This window comes from Clinocottus analis, unplaced genomic scaffold, assembly GCF_023055335.1.
Source record: "Clinocottus analis isolate CAN_PGR_092001 unplaced genomic scaffold, fCliAna1.0.p SCAF_21, whole genome shotgun sequence".
NCBI classification, from domain to species: Eukaryota; Metazoa; Chordata; class Actinopteri; order Perciformes; family Cottidae; genus Clinocottus; species Clinocottus analis.
Genome location: NW_027175943.1, coordinates 9,953,647 through 9,974,509, shown reverse-complemented (window position 1 = coordinate 9,974,509; position 20,863 = coordinate 9,953,647). Strand labels below are relative to the sequence as shown.

Sequence of the window (20,863 nt, the reverse complement as noted above, 5' to 3'; positions counted from 1 at the left end):
AACTGCAGAGTCTATAAATGGTGTCAATTTCAGTAAATCACAGCCGGAGTTTGCATATGAATTAAGTTGTTCCAGCATCAGAAATAGACATTTCCACTGAGAAACCTCACTGGTACATTTCTTCTTCATATCTAAAGCATCTTGATATGACGCTGGGCTGCTGGAGGCTTAAAAAACCACCAACGCTTCATGTCACATTGCTTTTGAACTTCTGTAACAATATGTCACAGCAATCCTCCACAGAAAATGTCATCATTTGGTATTTTATTGATGATGGGGGGGTCCACTGTCTCAGGAAATAATTCAGAGAAGTTCTTCTGCTGCTGCTGTTTACAACAGAGACCTTTTCGAAATATCTAACCTTTGATTCATTTCTGATGCTGTATGAGCTTGATGTAGATCGTATGTTGAAAGTTCAATTAGAAATGCATCAACAAGTAACTGCAAACTTTGGGTATCACAGTATTTTTTTAAATCCTGAATTGGTTCCATCCATGTAGTCTTCTTCTTCACTGCCTTTGTTGGTTCTGGCCTATGTTTCTCAGTGCATTACCACCATCAGTTGATCAGGAGAATAGTGTGAAACCATGAGCAGCAATAGGGGGAAAAAACTCTGGCTTCTTTCCCCGTCACAGTCGTCTTGGGCTGAGCGAAGCCCTGGATGTAGCACAGTCTATGGATAATAGCCACAGTCTACACCTGTTTAGTCGAACTATGGAGCTACTATAGGCCAGAAACTACACAGGTTACCTCTAAGCGTTGTCTTCTCTTCAGCGAATTCACAGCCACCAAACCAATGCAACTGATGATACAGTAAAAAAAAAGGCACATTCAACATGCTACAACAGCTACTTCAGTTTTGGACTTTACAGCTCTTTGCCCCCTCATCGTCATCGGCGCCATCAAGACTTGTTTATTATCAGGCAACTGTTGCACATCAGTATGCACCAACTCACAGACTTTGAGTCGCGCTCCAGCAAAGTCCGTCAGGGTTTAGTTCTGTCTCACTGTCAAACCGTCGAGTGTTTCTCTTGCAGACATTTTGATCCCTTTTCGTAAGTCCCCATTTCTGCAGACATTACCTCAGGGAATTGCCCACATACTAATAATAATATACATTAAAAATATTATTAAAGGGATAATGCTCTTTGTTTTTATTCGGAAAAACAGAAATTCGAATTATTTGGAAAGGCATTGCATTTGCTTGTTACCCTTAAGTTTCTTGAGATGTACATACCAAAATGGCGTCATGGTTACTAGTGGAAAACTGTGATAGGTAGAGATGCTGGGGATTAAACCCAGGGCCTCATACATGCAGCGAATGTGCTCTACCACTGAGCTCCCTGGAGATCCTTAAATATGTCTTCACGTCTCTTGGCAATAAACAAGACAATGTGCTCGAACTAGACCACTGTAAGAAAGCCGTTGTTTACCAAAACTTTGAAAATTTCTCAATGAATGATCTCCAATAATTGAACGCAAGTCACATAGAGGTTCAATCGAAAGCCGTGGACAAGTAGGTTTAGAAAAGAAATGCCAGATGTGCCGTTTTTTTGGACAATTGCCGTAACAACACCACCTCCTCAGAACACAAGTGATGCACAGTACATGTTCCTTTGCGGACATATTTTGTGAGCCACTGTCTATATTTGTCAATATTCAAATCTGTAGGTAAATGAGTGTGTGTGTGTGTCTATTTGTGTGTTTTGAACCCTTTGTCTCTTGCCTTATATTAAAGTGTGGCGTTATGAAAATGCATGTGACGCATGTTTCTAAAAACTTGCTGTAAATCCCTTTCAGACTACTGCCAGAATCTGCGTCCTTATCATCCTGTTTTGACAGTGATTCATTCAAACAGTCTAAGTCTTTCTCACATCACTTCTTGGCTTTGTCAAAGCTTTTATTCCATCCCAATTCCTAGTTTGCAAGTCTTCTCAAAGTGACAACAGTCATTCCAAATCACGTGTGTTTAATCACAAAATCCAAGTTTCGAGTGGCAGCCGCTATTCTATTCAAACACTTGCTAGATGTTTTCATTTTTTTAGATTGCCTGTGGAGGTTGTGTATTATCCCGTCATTGATCTGTCCTCCATCCATCCATCCGTCACACACCAATAACCTCCTTTACTGCTTCTCGACTTTCGCTCTCAGCTTTGAGGCAAAAAGTGTCTCTTAAACTGTTAAAAATTACAGTTTTCATCTGTCATTTAAAGAATTCCAGTTGGAGGATTTGTCAGTTACTTTTCTAACGTTTTACATTCCTGATTGTCAATGAAATAAATTAGAGGTTATTACAGTTGCTCAAAATGTCTGTAAATGCATATATAAAAGCCAAAATACATGTTCTATGAATGCCTGTGTTTGATTGAAAATCAAACAATTGTTTTAAAAAAACACATTACTGGTAAAGAACTGTTGCTAATCTCGTCATTTTTGAGCGAGAGGTAGCAGCGGTCTAAAAGCAGACGAGTATCTCGAACAAATAGCTCTTTCAAGCTGACACCCCATCAGCGATTCTTGGAGCCATCTCTCAATAGAAAAGGATTACAGCCCATTATATCTCCCCTAATCCTCTGCCTCTGCTTGCAAGCTCTCTCTCTCGCTCTTCCTTTTCTTCCCCCCCCCCTTTCTCTCTCTCTCTCTCTCTCTCTCTCTCTCTCTCTCTCTCTCTCTCTCTCTTGCTCTCCTCTAAAACTGCCCACAGCTCTCGCTCTGCGTTGTCCCCTCCAGATTTATCTTTTCTTTTCCTATCTGCCCGTCCGGTTCGTACGAGAGATAAGTAGCTTTTACAAGGGACGGATGACAGCTGTGGTGAAAAGAATAAAGGGAGTGTGTGTCAGCGAGGCAGAGCGTGTGTGTGTTCATGTAATTGAGCATGTGTGTTTGTTTTACCTATCGTAAACTCTTGTGTTCTATATGTGTGCTTGACTAGAAATAAATGAGTGACTTCTTGAGTGTCCCTCCTTCACTGTGTGTGTGTGTGTGTGTGTGTGTGTGTGTGTGTGTGTGTGTTTGTGTGTATATTTGCACTTGTGTGTGTCTTTTCTCTGAATCATTCTGTACTTCACAGGATCTGCCTTGCTCCATCAAAGCGTAACAGAGAGACAAGAGGCCTTTTTTCTTTTTCTTTCCCCCCTCTTTCCTTCACTTCTCTCTCCAGCCATAATGACATTCTCCTTCTCTGCCTGTCTTTCCCTCTATTCCTATGTCTCTTTTTAGGAGGAGCAATTCTCAGCTATGTTTTTGTATCCAGCTCCCTCTCCTCCCTTGTGCTTTGCAGATTTCCTGTGAAGTATCCAATTTCCTCTCTGCTTTTATCTTGTTCTCACTTTATCTCTCTTGTATTACCATAGATTTATGATGTATTAACCTAGATGTATTGTACTCCTCTGCCTATACCACTTGTCATCTCTTTTTTAGAAATGTGTCTGCTTAGATTTTTACTTAACTACCTTTGCGCCACTGAGAAACGCAGCATTTAAAGGTATTTGAAACGTTCGCTTTACGCACGAAGCAACGGTATGTTTGGGATAAGCATGTTCATGTGACAGATATCAGTAAACAATACACTGTGGGGAGCCTGTTTTTTATTCTATACACTCTAAACACATCACATCACAGTTGAATATATTGCCAAGGTTGGGGGTGTTCTGTATTGTGTAATCATGTTAAATGTTCTTCTGCCTGCGGTACGGAGCTTTCTTTATCTTTGTGACTGCCACCGTGAAGACGCAGCACTCTCTTTGTCTGGAAATGTTTCCCGTCTCCTTATTTGCCTCCTGCGGAACTCTTAAGCCATTTCCACACCCCACACAGTTGCACTTGGATCAGCATACATCCCCGTAAATCCATTTTGAGTCGCCAGAATAATGACTCTGTAAATTTGAGTCTCTTGAGAGGAGGATTATAATCCACTGGCCCGGAGCCAAGAAGGGTGAGACAAGTCTTCATCCTGGGGGCTCACAGTGAGCCTCGTTTTCATGTCGTACACTGCGATATTGTGAAACTTCGTTGACCCCGAGAGGCAACTTTTCCACTCAGCTTCCCTTCGCTCCACAGGGAGTTCACTATAAAGTAACAACACTAGAGCGTCCTCCAAGCTGCTTTTACAGAGCGAACGCTCGCCCCTGAGGTCGTATTAACTGTGGCGCTCCGGACAGTGAAGGACACTGCAATATGACCCTGAATGAGACTTAAAGCCGTAATCTGCTCAGCCTTAAAAACAAGATTAATAAATAATAAGATTAATAGATTCATTGGGTGGGCTCAAAATAGTATTTCCATCATGACACATCTACTCTAACTTGTTCAAAACATCAGCTGTTTTGCAAGCAAGAGAAAGATTCCATGAAATTGTCAAACTGGAAATCAGCCAAGCACCCAAACCCATCTGTTAAGAGGCAAATTTTCATTTTTACTATAACACCAGCGAGACATAACACGTTTGTGCTGGTAGATTTCGCCACCTTGAGCTGTTTCCCCTTGTTTCCATACTTTATGTTCAGCTAGGCTAAGCTGCAGCTGTATACGTATATCTGAGTGACAGATATGAGAGTCCATTCATCAGAATAGAAACTGGGTTCACAGGGTTTTGAAGTCCATCTTAAAACTATAGTCAGGTGCCCTTATGAACATTGCAGCTGGTGTTTATTGCTGTAAACATTCCTCTTGTCCAAGTGATCTCTTCCTATAAATGCTCTTCCAGTGTATTTGATGAGGGACCAGTCTTTTTGTCACAATCCTTCCACTGCAGTTGTTTTATGACATTGGAGTAATTTATTTGTGTTCTACACCTTCAGTTAATCCAAAGATTGTAATTAGTTTAATATGTTTGTGATTTCATTATGATTGTGTATTACCCTGGGAGCAACTAGAGGATATTATAAGTTGTAATTGTGACCTCGCTCTTTTGCGGCCATCTCCCGCGGTACGTTACCAAACACCGTTTCCGCGTTTTTCTGTAATTAGTTCTGCGTAAAAACAACTTTCCACCAGACTTTTCCTTCGCAGCTCTACGATTACAACCGCACATCTGCGGTCCTCCAACCCCATGGTCGCCCACTGCCTCCCCGTCGCTCTGTTCCTTTTCCATCGCAGTCAGCGTGTTGGGTTTAGTGTGTGGTGGGTAAATGTGCAAAGAGGTGCGCGGGAGGAAACCCCAACCCAGATCTGCTGACACAAGCACGTTTACAGTATTTGGTCATAAATTCAATCGCAGGAATGCGTGACAAAAAAATCTGTTTTATTTATTGATACATAAATATGGTTTAACATATGTAGATGCATGAATTACAAGAGTGCATGTTTTTTGTCTTGCCACACACGCACACGTGCGCACGGTACCAAGGTCAGGCTGTTCACACCTCTGTGCAGCAGGTGGTCGTACAGATGGAGACGGGCATCACTCTTCACACCAGGATGTGGAACCTATTAGTCCCACATTGAGAGACGGCTGCTGGCTCCGCGTCATGCACACACAATGTTCTCCATGTCAACCCCGTCTGAAAATATTCTTTGTCTGTTAATCCATCTCCATAATTACCTTTTAATCTATGTTTCTCATACTGTTTAAAATAAGGTATTGTAGATCTGCAGTAGAGCCCGAGAGACATATTCAGAAGAAGAAGAAAAAAGAAAAATTAATATCAACCAGCTGATGCAATAGAGGGCGGGGTCTCGGAGGCTTTCCGATGGTTTTCAGACACATATTTCGCAGCACAAGAGAGCTGTTTCACTTTCCCCTCTCTTGCTCTTTCTCTCAGAGCAGCAAATGGTGGGTTAAAACTAAGAGCAAGAGAGTGAGCAGAAAAACGGCTCCTCAGCGTGGTCCACCGCTATTGTCCACCCAGAGAGTGTTATCACACGTCAATCATCCCCCTCTTCTGTCTTCTTCATGTCTCTTTACTATAGGAGCATTGGCAGTTGAATACATTCAATCCAATAAATAAAGTGGGGAAAACCTTGAAAGAGATCATTTTTTAAGTTTTTTGAGGAGATTGATCAGTCTATAAAATCTACTCCTTAAACGTCGTATGGATGAATAAATGAAGATCCAATGAAACACATGCAACATGCTGGCTAATAGCAACTAGATAAGATTCCAAACCCTTCATAAAACTGGCAGCACAGTTCACTGTTTGACTAAGAGAGGAGGAAGAGGAGGATGGTTATGAAGGCATCTCAAAAGAAACACAATATTGGAAAATCCATCAGTGATGCAGCAAGTTTTCTCCATATGATACAATTTCACCTCTCATCCCACCTGGTGCTGAAATATCGCATTTATTTCCGTGACTGTGCTGTCCTTCCTCCAATACTCACCCTCAAAGATGTAACAGGACAAACACTCCGCTCGTGCTGTTAGAAAATACACTAAATGTTTTAATTTCTGTGTTTTTGCGGCAAAAATATATTTTACCAGATAAGACTGTCTTATCGTCACAAAACAGCAATTAAAGTCTTAATTTCTCATTTCTGTTTCATTTGCCTGATGTCAGTGTACGTCTTGATTAAGTCTGATTTCCCAAATAAATATCACTCTCTAATCTCTTCTGAACTATCGCTTCCTCTTCTCTTTCTCATTCGTTTCTTACTTCTTACTCCCATCACACTTCCTCTTTTCCACCTTCTCTCTATTTCTGAAACCACCAATGTTAAAAGAACTAAATCACTGCGTGCCAGTCTCTCTTCCTGTCCTCTTAATCTGAGTCTGAGAATACACAGATGGGCCGTGTGTCTCTCTCCTCTTGGCTTTCAAGCCACCTACCGTCTCGTTAGTGGCACAAATTAAAAGCAGAAATGTTGAGGGACTGCATTCATGTTTGTGGATTGATCTTGTATCCAATTACTTTTAATATACTTTGCATTAATACAAAATTTAAAACGTTGGCGATATTACCAAAGATGTGGCCAATGAGTCATCATAAAAGTATGTTCCTTTATGCCAGATAACAGCGCTGTTGTCTCCCCCTCGTCCTCTTGTCCTTTTCATGTGTACATCTGCTTTAATGGTCCCCCTGACCGCGAGGCTTTATCAGAAGTGACTGCAAGGCAATTAGGTCACACAGCCACTGGTGTGTCGAGTGTTTCAGACCCGAGGATCAATGTCCTGTTTGTCACAGCTTTCAAAAAGCATCAACGAGCCATTCATCACATGCACAGACACACTGACAGACAAGGACAGTGTGTGTGTGTGTGTGTGTGTGTGTGTGTGTGTGTGTGTGTGTGTGTGTGTGTGTGTGTGTGTGTGTGTGTGTGTGCGTGCATGCGTGAGTGTGCGTGTCTGCCAACAGTGTCGCTCTGTTGGTGAAATATGGATATGTCAGAGCAAAACTCCACAGACAGACAGTCATCAGAACACTCCCTTCATGTTTATGTGCACGTTGTGAAGTCTGCTTCGGGGACACGCACACATCACGGTAGCGCATTGGCCCCGATGCAAAATGACACATTGGGGACATTTTTATTTAGATTACGTAAGAGTCACCTGCGGAATTGAAAGTGATTTTAGAAAAGGATAAGATAAAACCATCAAGCTTATTTCAACTGGGGTGCTTTTATTGGAGCAACAAAGTTAATTACTGAGATCTGTCTCTTATCTTTAGTTATTTATTAGTAATACATTCAGTGATCTACTATATATCTATATATATATATATATATATATATATATATATATATATTTATATATATATATATATATATATATATATATATATATATATCTGCACATATATCTGCACATATATATATAAATAAATAAAATAAATAAATATATATATATATATATATATATATATATATATATATATATATATATATATATTGTGTTTTAAGAGGTCGGGATCGTGAGGCGAGGCGTGGGTGTAGAGATCGAGACGACAAGCAGTGGGTTTGTTAACTCAAAAGTCTGTATTTAGCGAAAAGGTAAAACGTAAATCCAACCAAAAGGTTGTTGTACAAAACATAAATACTCCAGTATACTCCTGGTTCCTTGCTTCTTTAAGGTATCTCCAACTCTCCTTCTTCTCCTCTACTCCTGTCCTTGGTTTTCCTTCACACCATCGCTCTCCAGGGTAATCAGATCATCCATTTCAGCTATAGGCAGCAGCTTTGGGCCTGCCTACACTGCTGACTGTCAATTGTAGTGTATACCTTTAATGTCATGCTGGATTGTAGTCCCTGCTGCAATCACTAGGAGGGGATGTACCTCTTATTAATGACCATTCCTCTTATGACATCACGATATACTATATCCCCACCATTACACTTGTCCATTATCTGCATCGGGCAAAGCTGATCCATATCTAAATGGATGCGTTAATACAGGGTCTGCTTCCTTCCGTGGTACCTCATTAGCTCACTGCGTCACTATCATACCATTTTCAAATTCAAAGTGACAGCCTTACCCCATCGGCAGAGGTGATAAAATAACTTAACCTTCACTGAAAACGCTATCAGTCGTTTACAACACGGAAAAGAAATAAAGTCTCCGGGGAAATGACAAGCAAAGTCATTACATTTTAATCTAATCAAACTGTTGAGGTTATTTCGGTGCATGTGTGTGGAGGTGAATCACAAATATTTTTGGCCTCCTCAAATAGTATTCCAACAGTCGGAAACACACGGCATCACTACGTTTGTTGTGCCTGAGAAGTGCATCAGCATTCCTCCACATCTGGCCCCGTAAATGAGTCATCTGGACAGGAAAGGCTCTCAGATCGTTAGACAGGTGGAGACCGAAGAGGAGACGTGGGGCGAGGCCTTAAAAGCTGTCCTTTTAGAGGATGCCTGTTTCCAGGGATGTGATGAGTCAGCACAGTACTCAGTTCCTGCGATTAAGACCTGAAGTGTCTTAACTGAATTAACGGAGCATCAATAGAACAAGTACGCAAATACTGCAGGGAGGAGGAGGAAGCAGCAAAAATAACTGGGGGCTTTTATTGTGAATTTAGAGGAAATTGTGTCTATTTACCATTTTACAGTCGCTCCTTTGACCATTTGATATATCGGATCAATATCGATCAGACAGGCTGCATTGAAGTGTTACAACAGCCATCGTTTATACCAGAGAGAACGATAGAGCAAGAAGCACGGAGAGAGGCACGAGCGATAACACATAATTGTTTGTTTTTTTAATCTTGCATACCTACGGTAAACTCACACTTAATGAACTCAGCAAAAAGCGAGTGGATATCGCAGAGTAAACACATTCCTTGTGGAGTCAGATAAGCCTGCTAGAGAGACGCATAGTGTCGCATCACTTCAGCTACTTTTTTGCCTCACTGAGCGTTGAGGTTAACTGCTCTCACCTGATCTCCTCACCCAGTAACGTGCTGCTCTGTGGAACCAAGTATGACACACACACACACACACACACAAATACACACACACATACACACAGTTACTTATGTTGCTTTAAGAAGCACTTTTTTTCTTTATCTACCCCCACACACACACACACACACACACACACAGATACACATTCCGTGGTTTATTTACAAGCATCCCCCACATCTCCCCTCGCCATCCATCCATCTCTTCCCTATCTCATCCCCTCCTTCCTCCTCTCTTCCTCTCTGTAATTTATACCTTCTTTTCTTCTTTTCTTGACACTAACTTCAATATTTCTCACACACTTACTCTGCCTCCTCCTCTCTCCATTCCTATTCCCCAGACAGACATTATCGCAGGGAGAAGCCATTGATTCCCCCGCTTTTCTCCATCTCTCTGCATCACAATTTCCTTAAAGGCAAGAGCTCATTTCTTCTTTCTCGCTGCTGTCCTTTGGTCTAGTTTACCTTAGCTTTTGCTTTTACGCCTCTCTTTGTCGAACTGTTTTTGGGTTAATGCGAACCGGTCTTGTTCTTTCCTTTACACTTACACAGCAAAGAAGGATGCAGGTCTCAGGTTGTTAAGTATTAGAGAATTCCCGCCAGTTACATCATCCATATTGCCGTATGAGAGGGCTAAGTGGCGTGCCTCAGGGTTGAAAGCAAAGTATCTTGACTTTACATGCTTTCTTTGACACCTAGAAGGACAACGTGTGAAGCAGAAGTGCCACTTAATGCTTTGTAACCTTCTAAATCTTCTATCTTCCGCTCCTTTCCTTCTTGCCTTTACTCAGCATGGATCTGACTACAAATGTCCATCAGCAAACACAATTCCTTTCCCTCAGAAGTGCTTATTTCTGGATGAGGCACTTTCGGAAACTTTGGCCCAGAACCCCGAAAATAGCTTCTGTACTGTAGATGACAGATGAAAGACGCAAAGGCATATTTTATTCGAGGAATTTAAAGTTTTCTAATTTTTTTTTTCTAAAAGTTCCCGGCAGGGAGAGTTTAAATACTTTGCCTGCTCTTCATCCATCTTCTTTCTGTGTCTCATCCTCCCCTTCCATCAACCCCTCCTCCATCTGTACCCTCCCTCGCTCTCACAGTGTCTCCTGATCCTCTCCTCTCCCCTTAGTCCCATTAGTTATCTCCTGATGGGTCATTAACTATTAAACAGCAGATAGAAGAGGAGCGCTCCGTGAGGTTTGTGTCTCGTTTGTGATAATAAATGGGCATTAGGGGAGACAACAGAGGGAAAGCAGGAGAGGAGGGTGTGCAGGGTCTTTTTTTGTTTTTGTAATGATGAGTGGAAGTGAAAGAGAGGAGAGCCGTGCAGCTGCTTTTTGTCCACTGGGATGAGGTTAACTGTACCTACACAACATTAGAGAAAAGAGACACAGCTTTACGTGACATTGGAGATTGAGATTACATACAGGCGGCTTTTTCTTTGCATACTCTTTTCGCGTCCAAAAGGCAGCGCTACTTCTTCCCCTCACACAGTCAATGCTTTGCGTTCTCATCCAGTCAGTCTTAAGAAGGGCTTTGGAGGATCCAGAGACACCAAAGCCCTCAAAGTCTTAAGTTTGACAGAAGCCACCCTATTACATTTATTGGATTTTGCTGCCACCTAGTGGTCAGAGATAAAAAAAAAAAGAAATATGTTAAGGTTGACAAAAATAGATCAGTACAAACTTTAGATTAAAACAGCCACAAATTCAGTCTCTCTGCCCGCCTTCAGACTCCCTGATGCTGGGGACCGAGGTCGACCTGCAGCGGGTGGAGAACAGCGTGTTCACCATGGAGACGGTGTTGAAGGCGTGGCTTCAAGAGCAGGGCGGCGACAGAGAGCACCTCCACCTGCTGCTGCCCAGCCCCCTTGACCATCTCAGTCCAGGTGCAGCTCCTGCACACCAACAGATATCGTAATACTTGCTGTCCTCTCATACTCACCATGACATGTGTCACCTGTGTAAGTGTGTGTGAAGTGTGACATGCAGGAGCGACTGATAAGCCCCGCGCTCATCCCCATGAACCCCAACCTGGGAGTGAAGACCGAGAGCGTCCGGGACTTCCTGCCTCTCACAAAGGGATTAGCCAATCAGGGCCAGCCGCCACGGAGACTGAAAGCAATCAAGTAAGGGCGATGAGAAGTCGTCACATCCATGCTTCCGTGTCTTTTAGGATGTCGGTGTGTGTGTGCGTGTGCGTGTGCGTGTGTGTGTGTGTGTGTGTGTGTGTGTGTGTGTGTGTGTGTGTGTGTGCGTGTGTGTGCGTGTGTGTCTCATGTCCAGTAAAATCCAGTCTATGAATGGCTCCATTCTGACAGTGGGGACTCGTAGAATATTTCTGAGATGAATCTCTGCCGTCACATCAGAGTCGGCTTTGTTCGGCTCACATTCTGGAAAAATAACTCAAAACAAGTTGGGCCCAAAAATGTCTCTGTGCTTAAAAGCGAGTCGAGAACTTTCCTTAACTTTTTGTTTCATATAGAAGAAACTCACGGGAGGACGGGGATGAACACTGGCTACAAGAATAAAAACAATGATTGTAAATATTTTATTAGTCACTAAAACACATTCTACCAATCAACAAACACATTTTATACATTTGTATTTGTCTTTAAGCACAACCTGTGTCAGTTACAGTATTCAAAGTACTCTTAGCTTTTATTATATGACCTTATTTATGACCTTACAGGACAAACATACTATGGATGTACTTGTTTTAAAATGGCTCAGAAATTATTAATGTTTAGATATATGTGTTTTTTTTAATCACGTTTTCCCATGAATGCATTGATTTTTATTCTTTTAAAAGAATTAACCTGGGTTAAACACTCAAGAATCAACACATTATTAACTCAGGATGTGTTGCTGTTCAAACATGTTGACATACAGCTATATAAAACAGACACCAGCTCACTGAACCATCGCAAAAGGAAAATGAGCCTCAAATAAAACACAGTCTGCACGCTGATTATGAGCTCAATAACGTCATCTTTTATGAAGACAGATCGATAATAATTTAGGTAATAGGTAGATATACATCAAACCAGGACACAACATGCTTCTAAGCTATTCTCATTTCGACTGTACAAAGCACCAGAAAGGAATCATGGGGAATATAATCAAATCTTTTACAACCTAAAAGCCATGCAGCCTTCTCGTCTACCTGAACCAAGTGCATTAAGGCAAACAAATTGCGTGCATGTGTCTTTTGCATACTGGTCTGTGCGAAGGTTATTGTGCTCTGGCTGTGTGTGTGTGTGTGTGTGTGTGTGTGTGTTTGTGTGCTTCACATACTGATGAGTCATGATTTACAGCAGTGACATGTAAATGACGCTGGAGGACGGTCACAGCACTCACTTCATCTTGGCGGGAATGATGTCATTTTTTGGGTCTGTGTGAGTGATGATTTGTTGTGTTTTTCAGTGCGGGGCCGTGTTCTGCTAGAATAACCGTTCGAGGAGCTCAGAGAAGACGTGTGACGTCTTTTTGAACATAACATGTTAACATGCTAACCAAGGGGTGCGTGGGTGTGTGTGTGTGCGTGGGTGTGTGTGTGTTTGTTTTAGGACTCTGCGTGCAGATGGAGTGTGTGAGAGTGTGCTGTATGGCCTGCCGCTGGTGCTCCGTCCCACCACCTGCTGGCAGCTGGATTGGGATGAAATGGAGACAAACCACAGCTTGTTCCACGCTCTCTGCCACACTCTCAGGGTGTGTGTTCATCGTTTTTCACAATTTTATTTCTTACAATCTAGACGTTTTAGATGTTTTAGATTTAGACTGCATTTTAGATTTCATCACTAGAAACCAAGTTCTGTTACCTTTGAACTAAGTGGCAATCAGCATTGATGCTATTTCTTTTTGCTCAGTACTCAGTACACTGGTTTTGATGTAAGATTGGTTTCTTTCTCTTTCAGAGCCGTGACTTGTTCCTGCTGCTTCACGTGGAGCCTGCACAGAGGACTACGGCTGGAGGCTCAGGTCCATGTGTGTGTGTGTGTGTGTGTGTGTGTGTGTGTGTGTGTGTGTGTGTATGTGTGAGAGAGAGGGAAAGAGAGAGAATTGTGAGTTATCAGTCCTTTTGAGTGTACTCACATGCCCTGTGTGTGTGTGTGTGTGTGTGTGTGTGTGTATGTGTGTGTGTGTGTGTGTGTGTGTGTGTGTGTGTGTGTGTGCGTGTGTGTGTGTGTGTGTGTGTGTGTGTGTGTGTGCATGTGTGCGCATGGACAACACAGGTGTCTATTCCCACTACGTGCTCCAGCCATCCTCGTCTCTCTCCCTCCTGCTCAAGCCTGTGGCCTCCAGAGAGTTGTTGCTGCCATGCTCTCTTCCCATCTCTACTCAAGAGCCTGCACCCGATGCCGTGCACACTATACAGGTGGACAGTTGGCCTTTGTCCGTTAGAAACAAAGCTACTGATCATCTATTATGACCCTGAACTGGCATTTGTTCCTATTGAGCTACTGTCATTTGCTGTAGCTCCTAGTGTTCACTTGTGGGGGTTTGTGTGCTCTTTTTGCCTGAAGATGATGTATCTTTTCAAGATTCATATAATTTTAGACGGTCTAGATATCGTTGTGTATCATGTATATTACAAACAGGATATAGCCTTGTATGGGCGTAGCTCCTTGTTAATAAGTTCAATGGGTTTGTTTGCATGATGCTGTAAACAGCGCGCACACATCAACACTCACAAAGAGATGTCCAGACATCCAAATGATGGTTGTTTTCTGTCTGTATTCTCCACCAGGGTTGTTTCACTCAGCTGGATGAGGAGTGTGTGTTCAACCCTCTCTCTCTGAGTAGTAACCTGTTCCAGCACCTGAGGAGCAGAGGCCTGCTGTCACAGCCTCGATACCCGTACAGGTCAGAGGGGGGCAACGCAACCCGGGATGGAAATATGATGCAAATAGATGTTGTGCAGCCCTTTTGATGGTGTTGCAGTTATTTGAATGTAGAGGTCTGTGCTGACGTGACATTGATGTGGATAATTTCAGGCTGCAGCCAGCAACCGCCCACGGACACCAGTCTCAACTACTAGATGGCCCTAAAGCCACAGGCAGCAGGCGGCAGGTAAACTCCACAGCTTTATGGCGGTGTAAAGGTCACGGAAACAAGCACTAGGACTATGACACGAGTGAAGTTGATAAGATGAGTCAAGAGCATTGTGACAAAACAAAGCAGGAAGAGTGTTTTTATGAATGTCATTTAGGCCGTGTGCAGAGAGTGCATGCTTTACTAATGCCACTTCCTCCTTGCGTCTCATTTCTCTGTTTGCTCAGTAGATGGCAGCAAGAAGTGTCAAAAGAAATCTGTTGCAAAGATCCTACATTTAAATGTCCTGTGATGATTAATTGGAGCAATTTCGATTTAAATAAAACCATGTAAGAAGTTTAGATTGGGGAATGTCTCGCACTGATTTTATATGCGAGGTCACCAGCTGAAAAGATTAATCTTTCACAGTCTTTCATCTTTTTTTTTCTTCTTTTATGTCAAAGTTTAACCTGACATGCAACCAGTGGCTGAAGCTGTCAAATACATATATTGGATTAAAAAGTACATCACTCACTTTATGTAAAGTACCTCAATTATGTACTTAAGCACAGTACTGGAGTAAATGTACCGAGTTACACTCCACCCTTAATTACCGCACACATATAATTGTCATGCTATAATCCAGGAAGAGATTAGATGAGCTCATTGTGTCAAACAATTACCGTGTTTCTCATCGTGAGTTATAAATACGGATGAAAACTATCTGACATGCCAGTACTTACTAATCTTCTACACAAAGAAATTAACAAACAGACAGGCAATCAGAGTGGTTTGAATCCTGGCTCCGTCCGATAGTCCTCGTCGTTGTGTCCTTGAGCAAGACTCTTAACCCCTAATTGCTCCCCGTTGCTGTGTCTACAGTGTGTAGAGCAAAATGTAGGTCGCTTTGGATATCAGCTAAATGAAATGTAATAGTAATGTAATACACATGGGTCTCTTCCCTGTCACTTTGCCACGCGAGGCCCGCTGTGACCTGAGAGCGTGGCCCTGTGACTCATCAGGGCTGATAACCTGCTGACATGCAAATAGTCAACTACAGACAAAATGCTCATCAGCTGTGCTTTTCTCTTGGCCTGTTCATTGGCACGCTCTCTTTTTATTCACAACAGTGGAACTTAAGTCTCACCACCGTGTTTGTTTGTATTCGCTTGCTGCATCCTCTTTCTTTTCTTGTTTGTCTTATTGATCAAAGATATTTATAGATTTACTTTTTTGGATATCATTCTAAAGTGTTTTTCCAAACCCGAACTTGAACTGTCTCGACACAGCCACAAAGCCATGGCCGCCAAGTGGGAATGAACAACAAGGCCAGGGCCACTGTGGCTCCCCTGCCCTCTTCCTCCTCCCACTCCTCCTCCTCTTCCTCACTGGGACCTCCTCCTGTCAAGGCTTCTCGTCCGGCTCTGAAGCTCCTCAGCAGCAGTGGAAGCCGTCGGGCCCCGGCCCCGATTCGACAGAAGGAAGACAATAATGACGATGTCTCCATGGTAATGGAGTAACAGTAAAAGTGAGCCGACAGAGAGAGAGAGAGAGAGAGAGAAAGAGAGAGAGAGAGAGCATCCTCAACAAGTCATTTAACACACACACATCCTGACCTGCCACTTCAAAGGGCTTTTCCAGACAGTACTGCTTACTCAGCGCACACACACACACATATTTTGGCTAATCGGTCCCCATTGTAAAGTTTGTGAGTAATCAGGCAGCTCATAAATACTTTCAAGACTTTGTAAAGGAGGGAAGGACACCCTAATTTGCACATAAACACATAGCAGTTGACTCTGTGGTCACAGCTTCTTTTCATACTTTAATTCTCACCACACAAACGCTATTAACTAGATCTGAATTTAACAATCCTCTGGGTCTGTATGTGTAAGTGCGTGTGTGTGTGTGTGTGTGTGCGCGAAGGAAGAAAGTTTTGTCTTGCTGCCACCTTTTAAACTGCTGAGGCAGCAAAACTTCCAAAGCACACATGCATACACACACACCGTGAGCAATAAAAAGGCGGGAGAAAAGATGAAAAGAAAGAAAAAAAGCAGGACAATGGAAATCTAAAAAAATAGGGAAGGAGAGTTAAAAGAACCAAAGGTTGTGTGGTAACGGGCGATCAGAAGAAGACTAAAGAATGTATTCAAAGTATTTTCTTCATGTTAGAGCACACAGAAACATACAGAATTATGATTCATAATAATAAAGCAGCTGTAATACAGACTGACTTGTGGACAAACACACACATATGCACATTCCATTTCCATTTTGCCCTTAAGCCCCGGTCTGAACACAGCCTCACTGTTTTAATGAGACAGAGAATAAAGCTTAGACAGAGGGGCCTCTCTGCTCTCCTTCACCCCCACAGCGCGCTTTCTCACCGGGGGTTGAAAAGGCAGCGTGAGGGGGGCAGACGGAAGGAGAACGGAGGCGAGAGAAGAACTGACGAAAAGAAAACTCCAGCGTGCTTTTTTAAAGTTGACACTGAAGAGGTTTGTGACGAAGAAAAGACTTCCGACTCATGCTCATGCGCACATATTGGTCAGTTCAGACACATCCACCATCACTAATATTAACATATTCCTCGTCAAGCAGCGCTGTCGAACACACACACACACACACACAGGCCTAATCAGTCTCCCGCCATTCCACCCCCTTGTTGAACCTCACAGCATTAGGGACAACCCAGTGGCAAATGGCTACGTGATGTTGTGATGTCACAGGACTTCCTCATCCACAACGATTCTTTTGTCTCCAAGGAGAATTTGACCGGAACTCTGAAACTGCCCACTGACATTTTACACGCTTCTCCCTTCGCCGTCTCCGTCCTTTTCTCGCTCACCACTTTCTCGTCAGCCATCCAGAGCCGCTAAGTGTGTTCATACATGTATTCTAATAGAACAACAGCAGTCTCTCTCTCTCTCTCTCTCTCCCTCTCTCTCTCTCTCTCTCTCTCTCTCTCTCTCCCCCTCCCCCCAATAAAAGGTCAAAAGGCTGAAGCGCCAATGAGCCTCCCACTAACTAGAAGAACATCAGCCACACTCCTCAGCGTTAAATGTCACCAGATTAATGAGGCGCGAGAAACCGTTTCACTAAAGCGTCCCTGTTTGTGTTTGCTAATTTATTCAGAGCAGAATTTGGACAGAGCGTCTTGACAAGTTGTGTTGACCCGCAGATCAGCTGTTTGTTTTCAAGAAAGTTATTTGTTTGTTGTTGTTTTTTACGATTCCCCCGCACAAACTCCCTCGTCTCGCAGTGTTGACTCACTCGTGTTTCTGTTCAGCTGAAGAGATGTTTGTGTTGACTGTTTTCCATCCTGTTTTTTTTTCTGAGCACCAAAGGAGATGGAATCAAATGTTGCTTCTGTTTACTGATATTTCAGCTGTTGTGTAATTTTAATATCCTGTAGGTTCATATTTATATATTTATTCATCTTCTCTCAGATGTCCATTGTAACACTGAGTATAAACTGTGGGTTAATAAACTGTAACTAAGTAACATGTTGGTAGGAGGATTCACTTTGCTTTGAAAAGAGTGCTAATCCTCACTTTTAACCTTTAACACCCACTGGTTCTCCTGCAGATAAAGAATATATGTATTGAAAGATTAGACTCATCTGTGCAGTCATTGTGGTCCCTTTTTGTTTCAAAACATTCCTTTCTAAAAATAATCCAATGCACAATGCATTACTCTAAAAAAAAAAAAAAAGGCTTTTTCTTTCATTTTGGCTGTTCATAAGTTTCCCTGAAGTTGTGGTGGTTTTGGCGAGAGCGTAACTAATTAACCACGAGAACCATTTAGCAACTCCTGTTGCAGCCGCGCACTCGTACCGTAAACTTCCTCTGACCGCTGCTACTGCACAAAGGTACGACCACGCACCGTCTCTTTTTGGAAGGACGACTCATTTGTGGCCCCTGGCAGGTTGCATGTGTGGCAGCTATGTTGCTTTCCTGTTTCTGTTTACTCACAGTTTCAAAACAGAATGCAGCTACTTCCCAGTGACACTTGTTCTTTTCACATTGACAATATCTGTAGGGTTGGTAAACAACACAATAATTAGAGCTTCGATACATATATATGTCATAACCTAAGAGTCAAGCGGTGACCTTTTGCTGCAGCATATTGTCTCATTTTGGACTCTGTCTGATGAGCTCTGTCAATTTTTGTGGATGCATTTCTTTGCTTCCTGTTTCTTGAAATGTCACAGCATTTGTTTCCGTTCACCACCATATTACACGCTTTGATAATGTTGGTTTTGCATTTTGTCTTTTATAATCTGGAAAAACAACAACTTTGTAGTCGACTTGTGACTATCTGCCTGTACGTATATCTGAGTCAGGATCATATTGATGTTCTGACTTAATTCATAACGCTGACTTTTGGACTGCAGAAAACTGTCATACGCCCTATCTGTCTACAGAACTGTAGTACACCGTCTCCTTCCTGTGATTGTCCTGACCGGCCACTAGCGACAGCTTAGGACTCCGACCAAGCGGGAACATACACACACACACACACGACTCACGACTCACACACAAGAGAAGAGGGAGCTCTATCACAAGAAGAGTGGACTGAGAACAGAAAGAGGAAGTGCATCTTCGTGAGGAAGTAGGGAGGTGAAGGTGGGTTTGCGGGACCTGAACCGTACTCTGAGTGACAGATATCTGAAAGGTCCTTATGCCTATATGCAGTTAAAGTTGAGAAAAATTGGGGAATCTGATTTGTCGACGACAATGAGACAGAATCTTGAACATAAATCGCCACAACCTGGTCATGAAATTAAAAGAAAACCTTTTTAACTAACATTTCCTTCAGATAGTGCTGAGAGTGAATGAAAGTGCAAAATGGCTTTTGCCAACGCACAGCTAAAAATAAAACCTGGTGGTCCGCAGAGTCAAGAGAAAATCGGACACTTTCAGGTGCATCTGAGGCCCTGAATCCCCTTCAGATTTGTGCGAGACAATGATTGCATGTGTCGATATTTTGCATATTAAAACAGAAAGGAAATGTTTTAGCCTGCAAGGGTTTTATACTCAGATGTGCAGCTGAAATGGGGTGTAAAATACATCATAAAAAGCATAAAAACAACTAGGGTTGCAACACATGTTTACAAGTTATGAAATAAATTATTCACAAAATAGTGGCAGATGGTGTTATGGTAACTATAGTATGTTTAAGTTAAGGAGTTATCATGAATCTCAGTTGTTTGAGATGAGCATTGAGTATTAGTTTCAGTTGTTGGACTGATCCTGTTCTCTTTCAGGAGGTCTGACATGACCTTTAAAAAAAAAAGAGATAGAGAGACTAAAAAGACAGTCACACAATGCTGAGGACAGGCCAAGTAGGGACAGGAAGGTGACTGACGTGGTAATAGTCAAGGTGTGTATGTGTGCGAGAGAGAGAGATAATGCAGAGCCCTTCAACTGTCTGGCCAAAAATAGCGTCATGTAACCAAAAACACACACGCAGGACCAGCCGCGTCTGTAAAGTCATTTTGTCTTTCCGTCTTCAAGTGGCTCTTATTTCAACATTAATCATAATAAATTTCCACTTTTTTAATAGGGTTTTTTTTTTCTTTCTGTGTCCTGCGGCCCAACGTGACATCTGTCCAGAAAACTAGATCTGAAACTAGTGTGAGGTCTTTGATATGCTTTCAGAGGCTCCCAACCTTAAGCACACACACACACACACACACACACACACACACACACACACACGCTGTACACTTTTTGTAGCCCAGCAGCAAACTCTAGATGCCACTGCCTTCATTTTATATCCTCCACGCCGATAATAGATTGCCTGCATTGCAAACAGTCTGAAAGACTTGGGCATTTTATTATGCAGAGAGGCTCTAACAACAACATGCTATCTGTTGCATTATGGGAAATGTAGGATCCAGTTTTTTTGGACAAAAAAAAGTCAGAATATCGCAGCTTTTGTTGCTTCTGCTTCTAACCATTTTTTTTAAGACGCCTCTTGTCTGGAATCCCCAAACTTCATAATGTACCCCTTTGAATGAATAGTTTGTCTTACTGGTAAATATTCAGCTACCTTCTGCAGAAGGTTAACTTAGATTAGCAGCTGGAAACAGGCAACCGGCGAGTCTGGCTCGGCTCAAAGGTACATACATTGACCTCCAATTGCCTGCGAAGCTCATCAAAAAGCGTCACCAATAAATGTTTTATCTTTGTTTGTCGATTCTGTACATAAAAGGTGTTATGGGTTCCATGAATAATTTCTACAAAGCCGCTTGAGTTCAATAAACAGCCGTTGAAAAAATAGTCAGTCACAATTTTCCTGTCGGGTGGTTGGAGTTTACATTACGGCCAGAAATTGGGGAATGTCGGTACACACAGACACACTGACTGTAAATGTGTAAAAGGCTTATTTTGGATATTCCAATGAGGAAGTGCTTGAGCATATTTAAGAAACATATGTGCACAGCGTAAAAACACTACCGTGTACTGCAGTGCTCCAATGGGTTCA

General features: G+C 42.4%; 1 protein-coding gene across 1 annotated transcript in view; it reads left to right on the top strand.

The window, feature by feature from the left end:
* m1ap (meiosis 1 associated protein) overlaps positions 1-17,981 on the top strand; it is a 28,051-nt gene extending 10,070 nt beyond the window's left edge. Inside the window, exons 5-12 of the mRNA XM_068587190.1 lie at positions 11,071-11,226; positions 11,307-11,466; positions 12,907-13,048; positions 13,255-13,318; positions 13,573-13,715; positions 14,088-14,203; positions 14,335-14,410; positions 15,661-17,981. Coding sequence (XP_068443291.1) covers positions 11,071-11,226; positions 11,307-11,466; positions 12,907-13,048; positions 13,255-13,318; positions 13,573-13,715; positions 14,088-14,203; positions 14,335-14,410; positions 15,661-15,891 — 1,088 coding nt within the window. The 3' untranslated portion in view covers positions 15,892-17,981. The remainder of the gene's footprint in view (positions 1-11,070; positions 11,227-11,306; positions 11,467-12,906; positions 13,049-13,254; positions 13,319-13,572; positions 13,716-14,087; positions 14,204-14,334; positions 14,411-15,660) is intronic.
* The last annotated feature ends 2,882 nt before the right edge of the window (positions 17,982-20,863 follow it).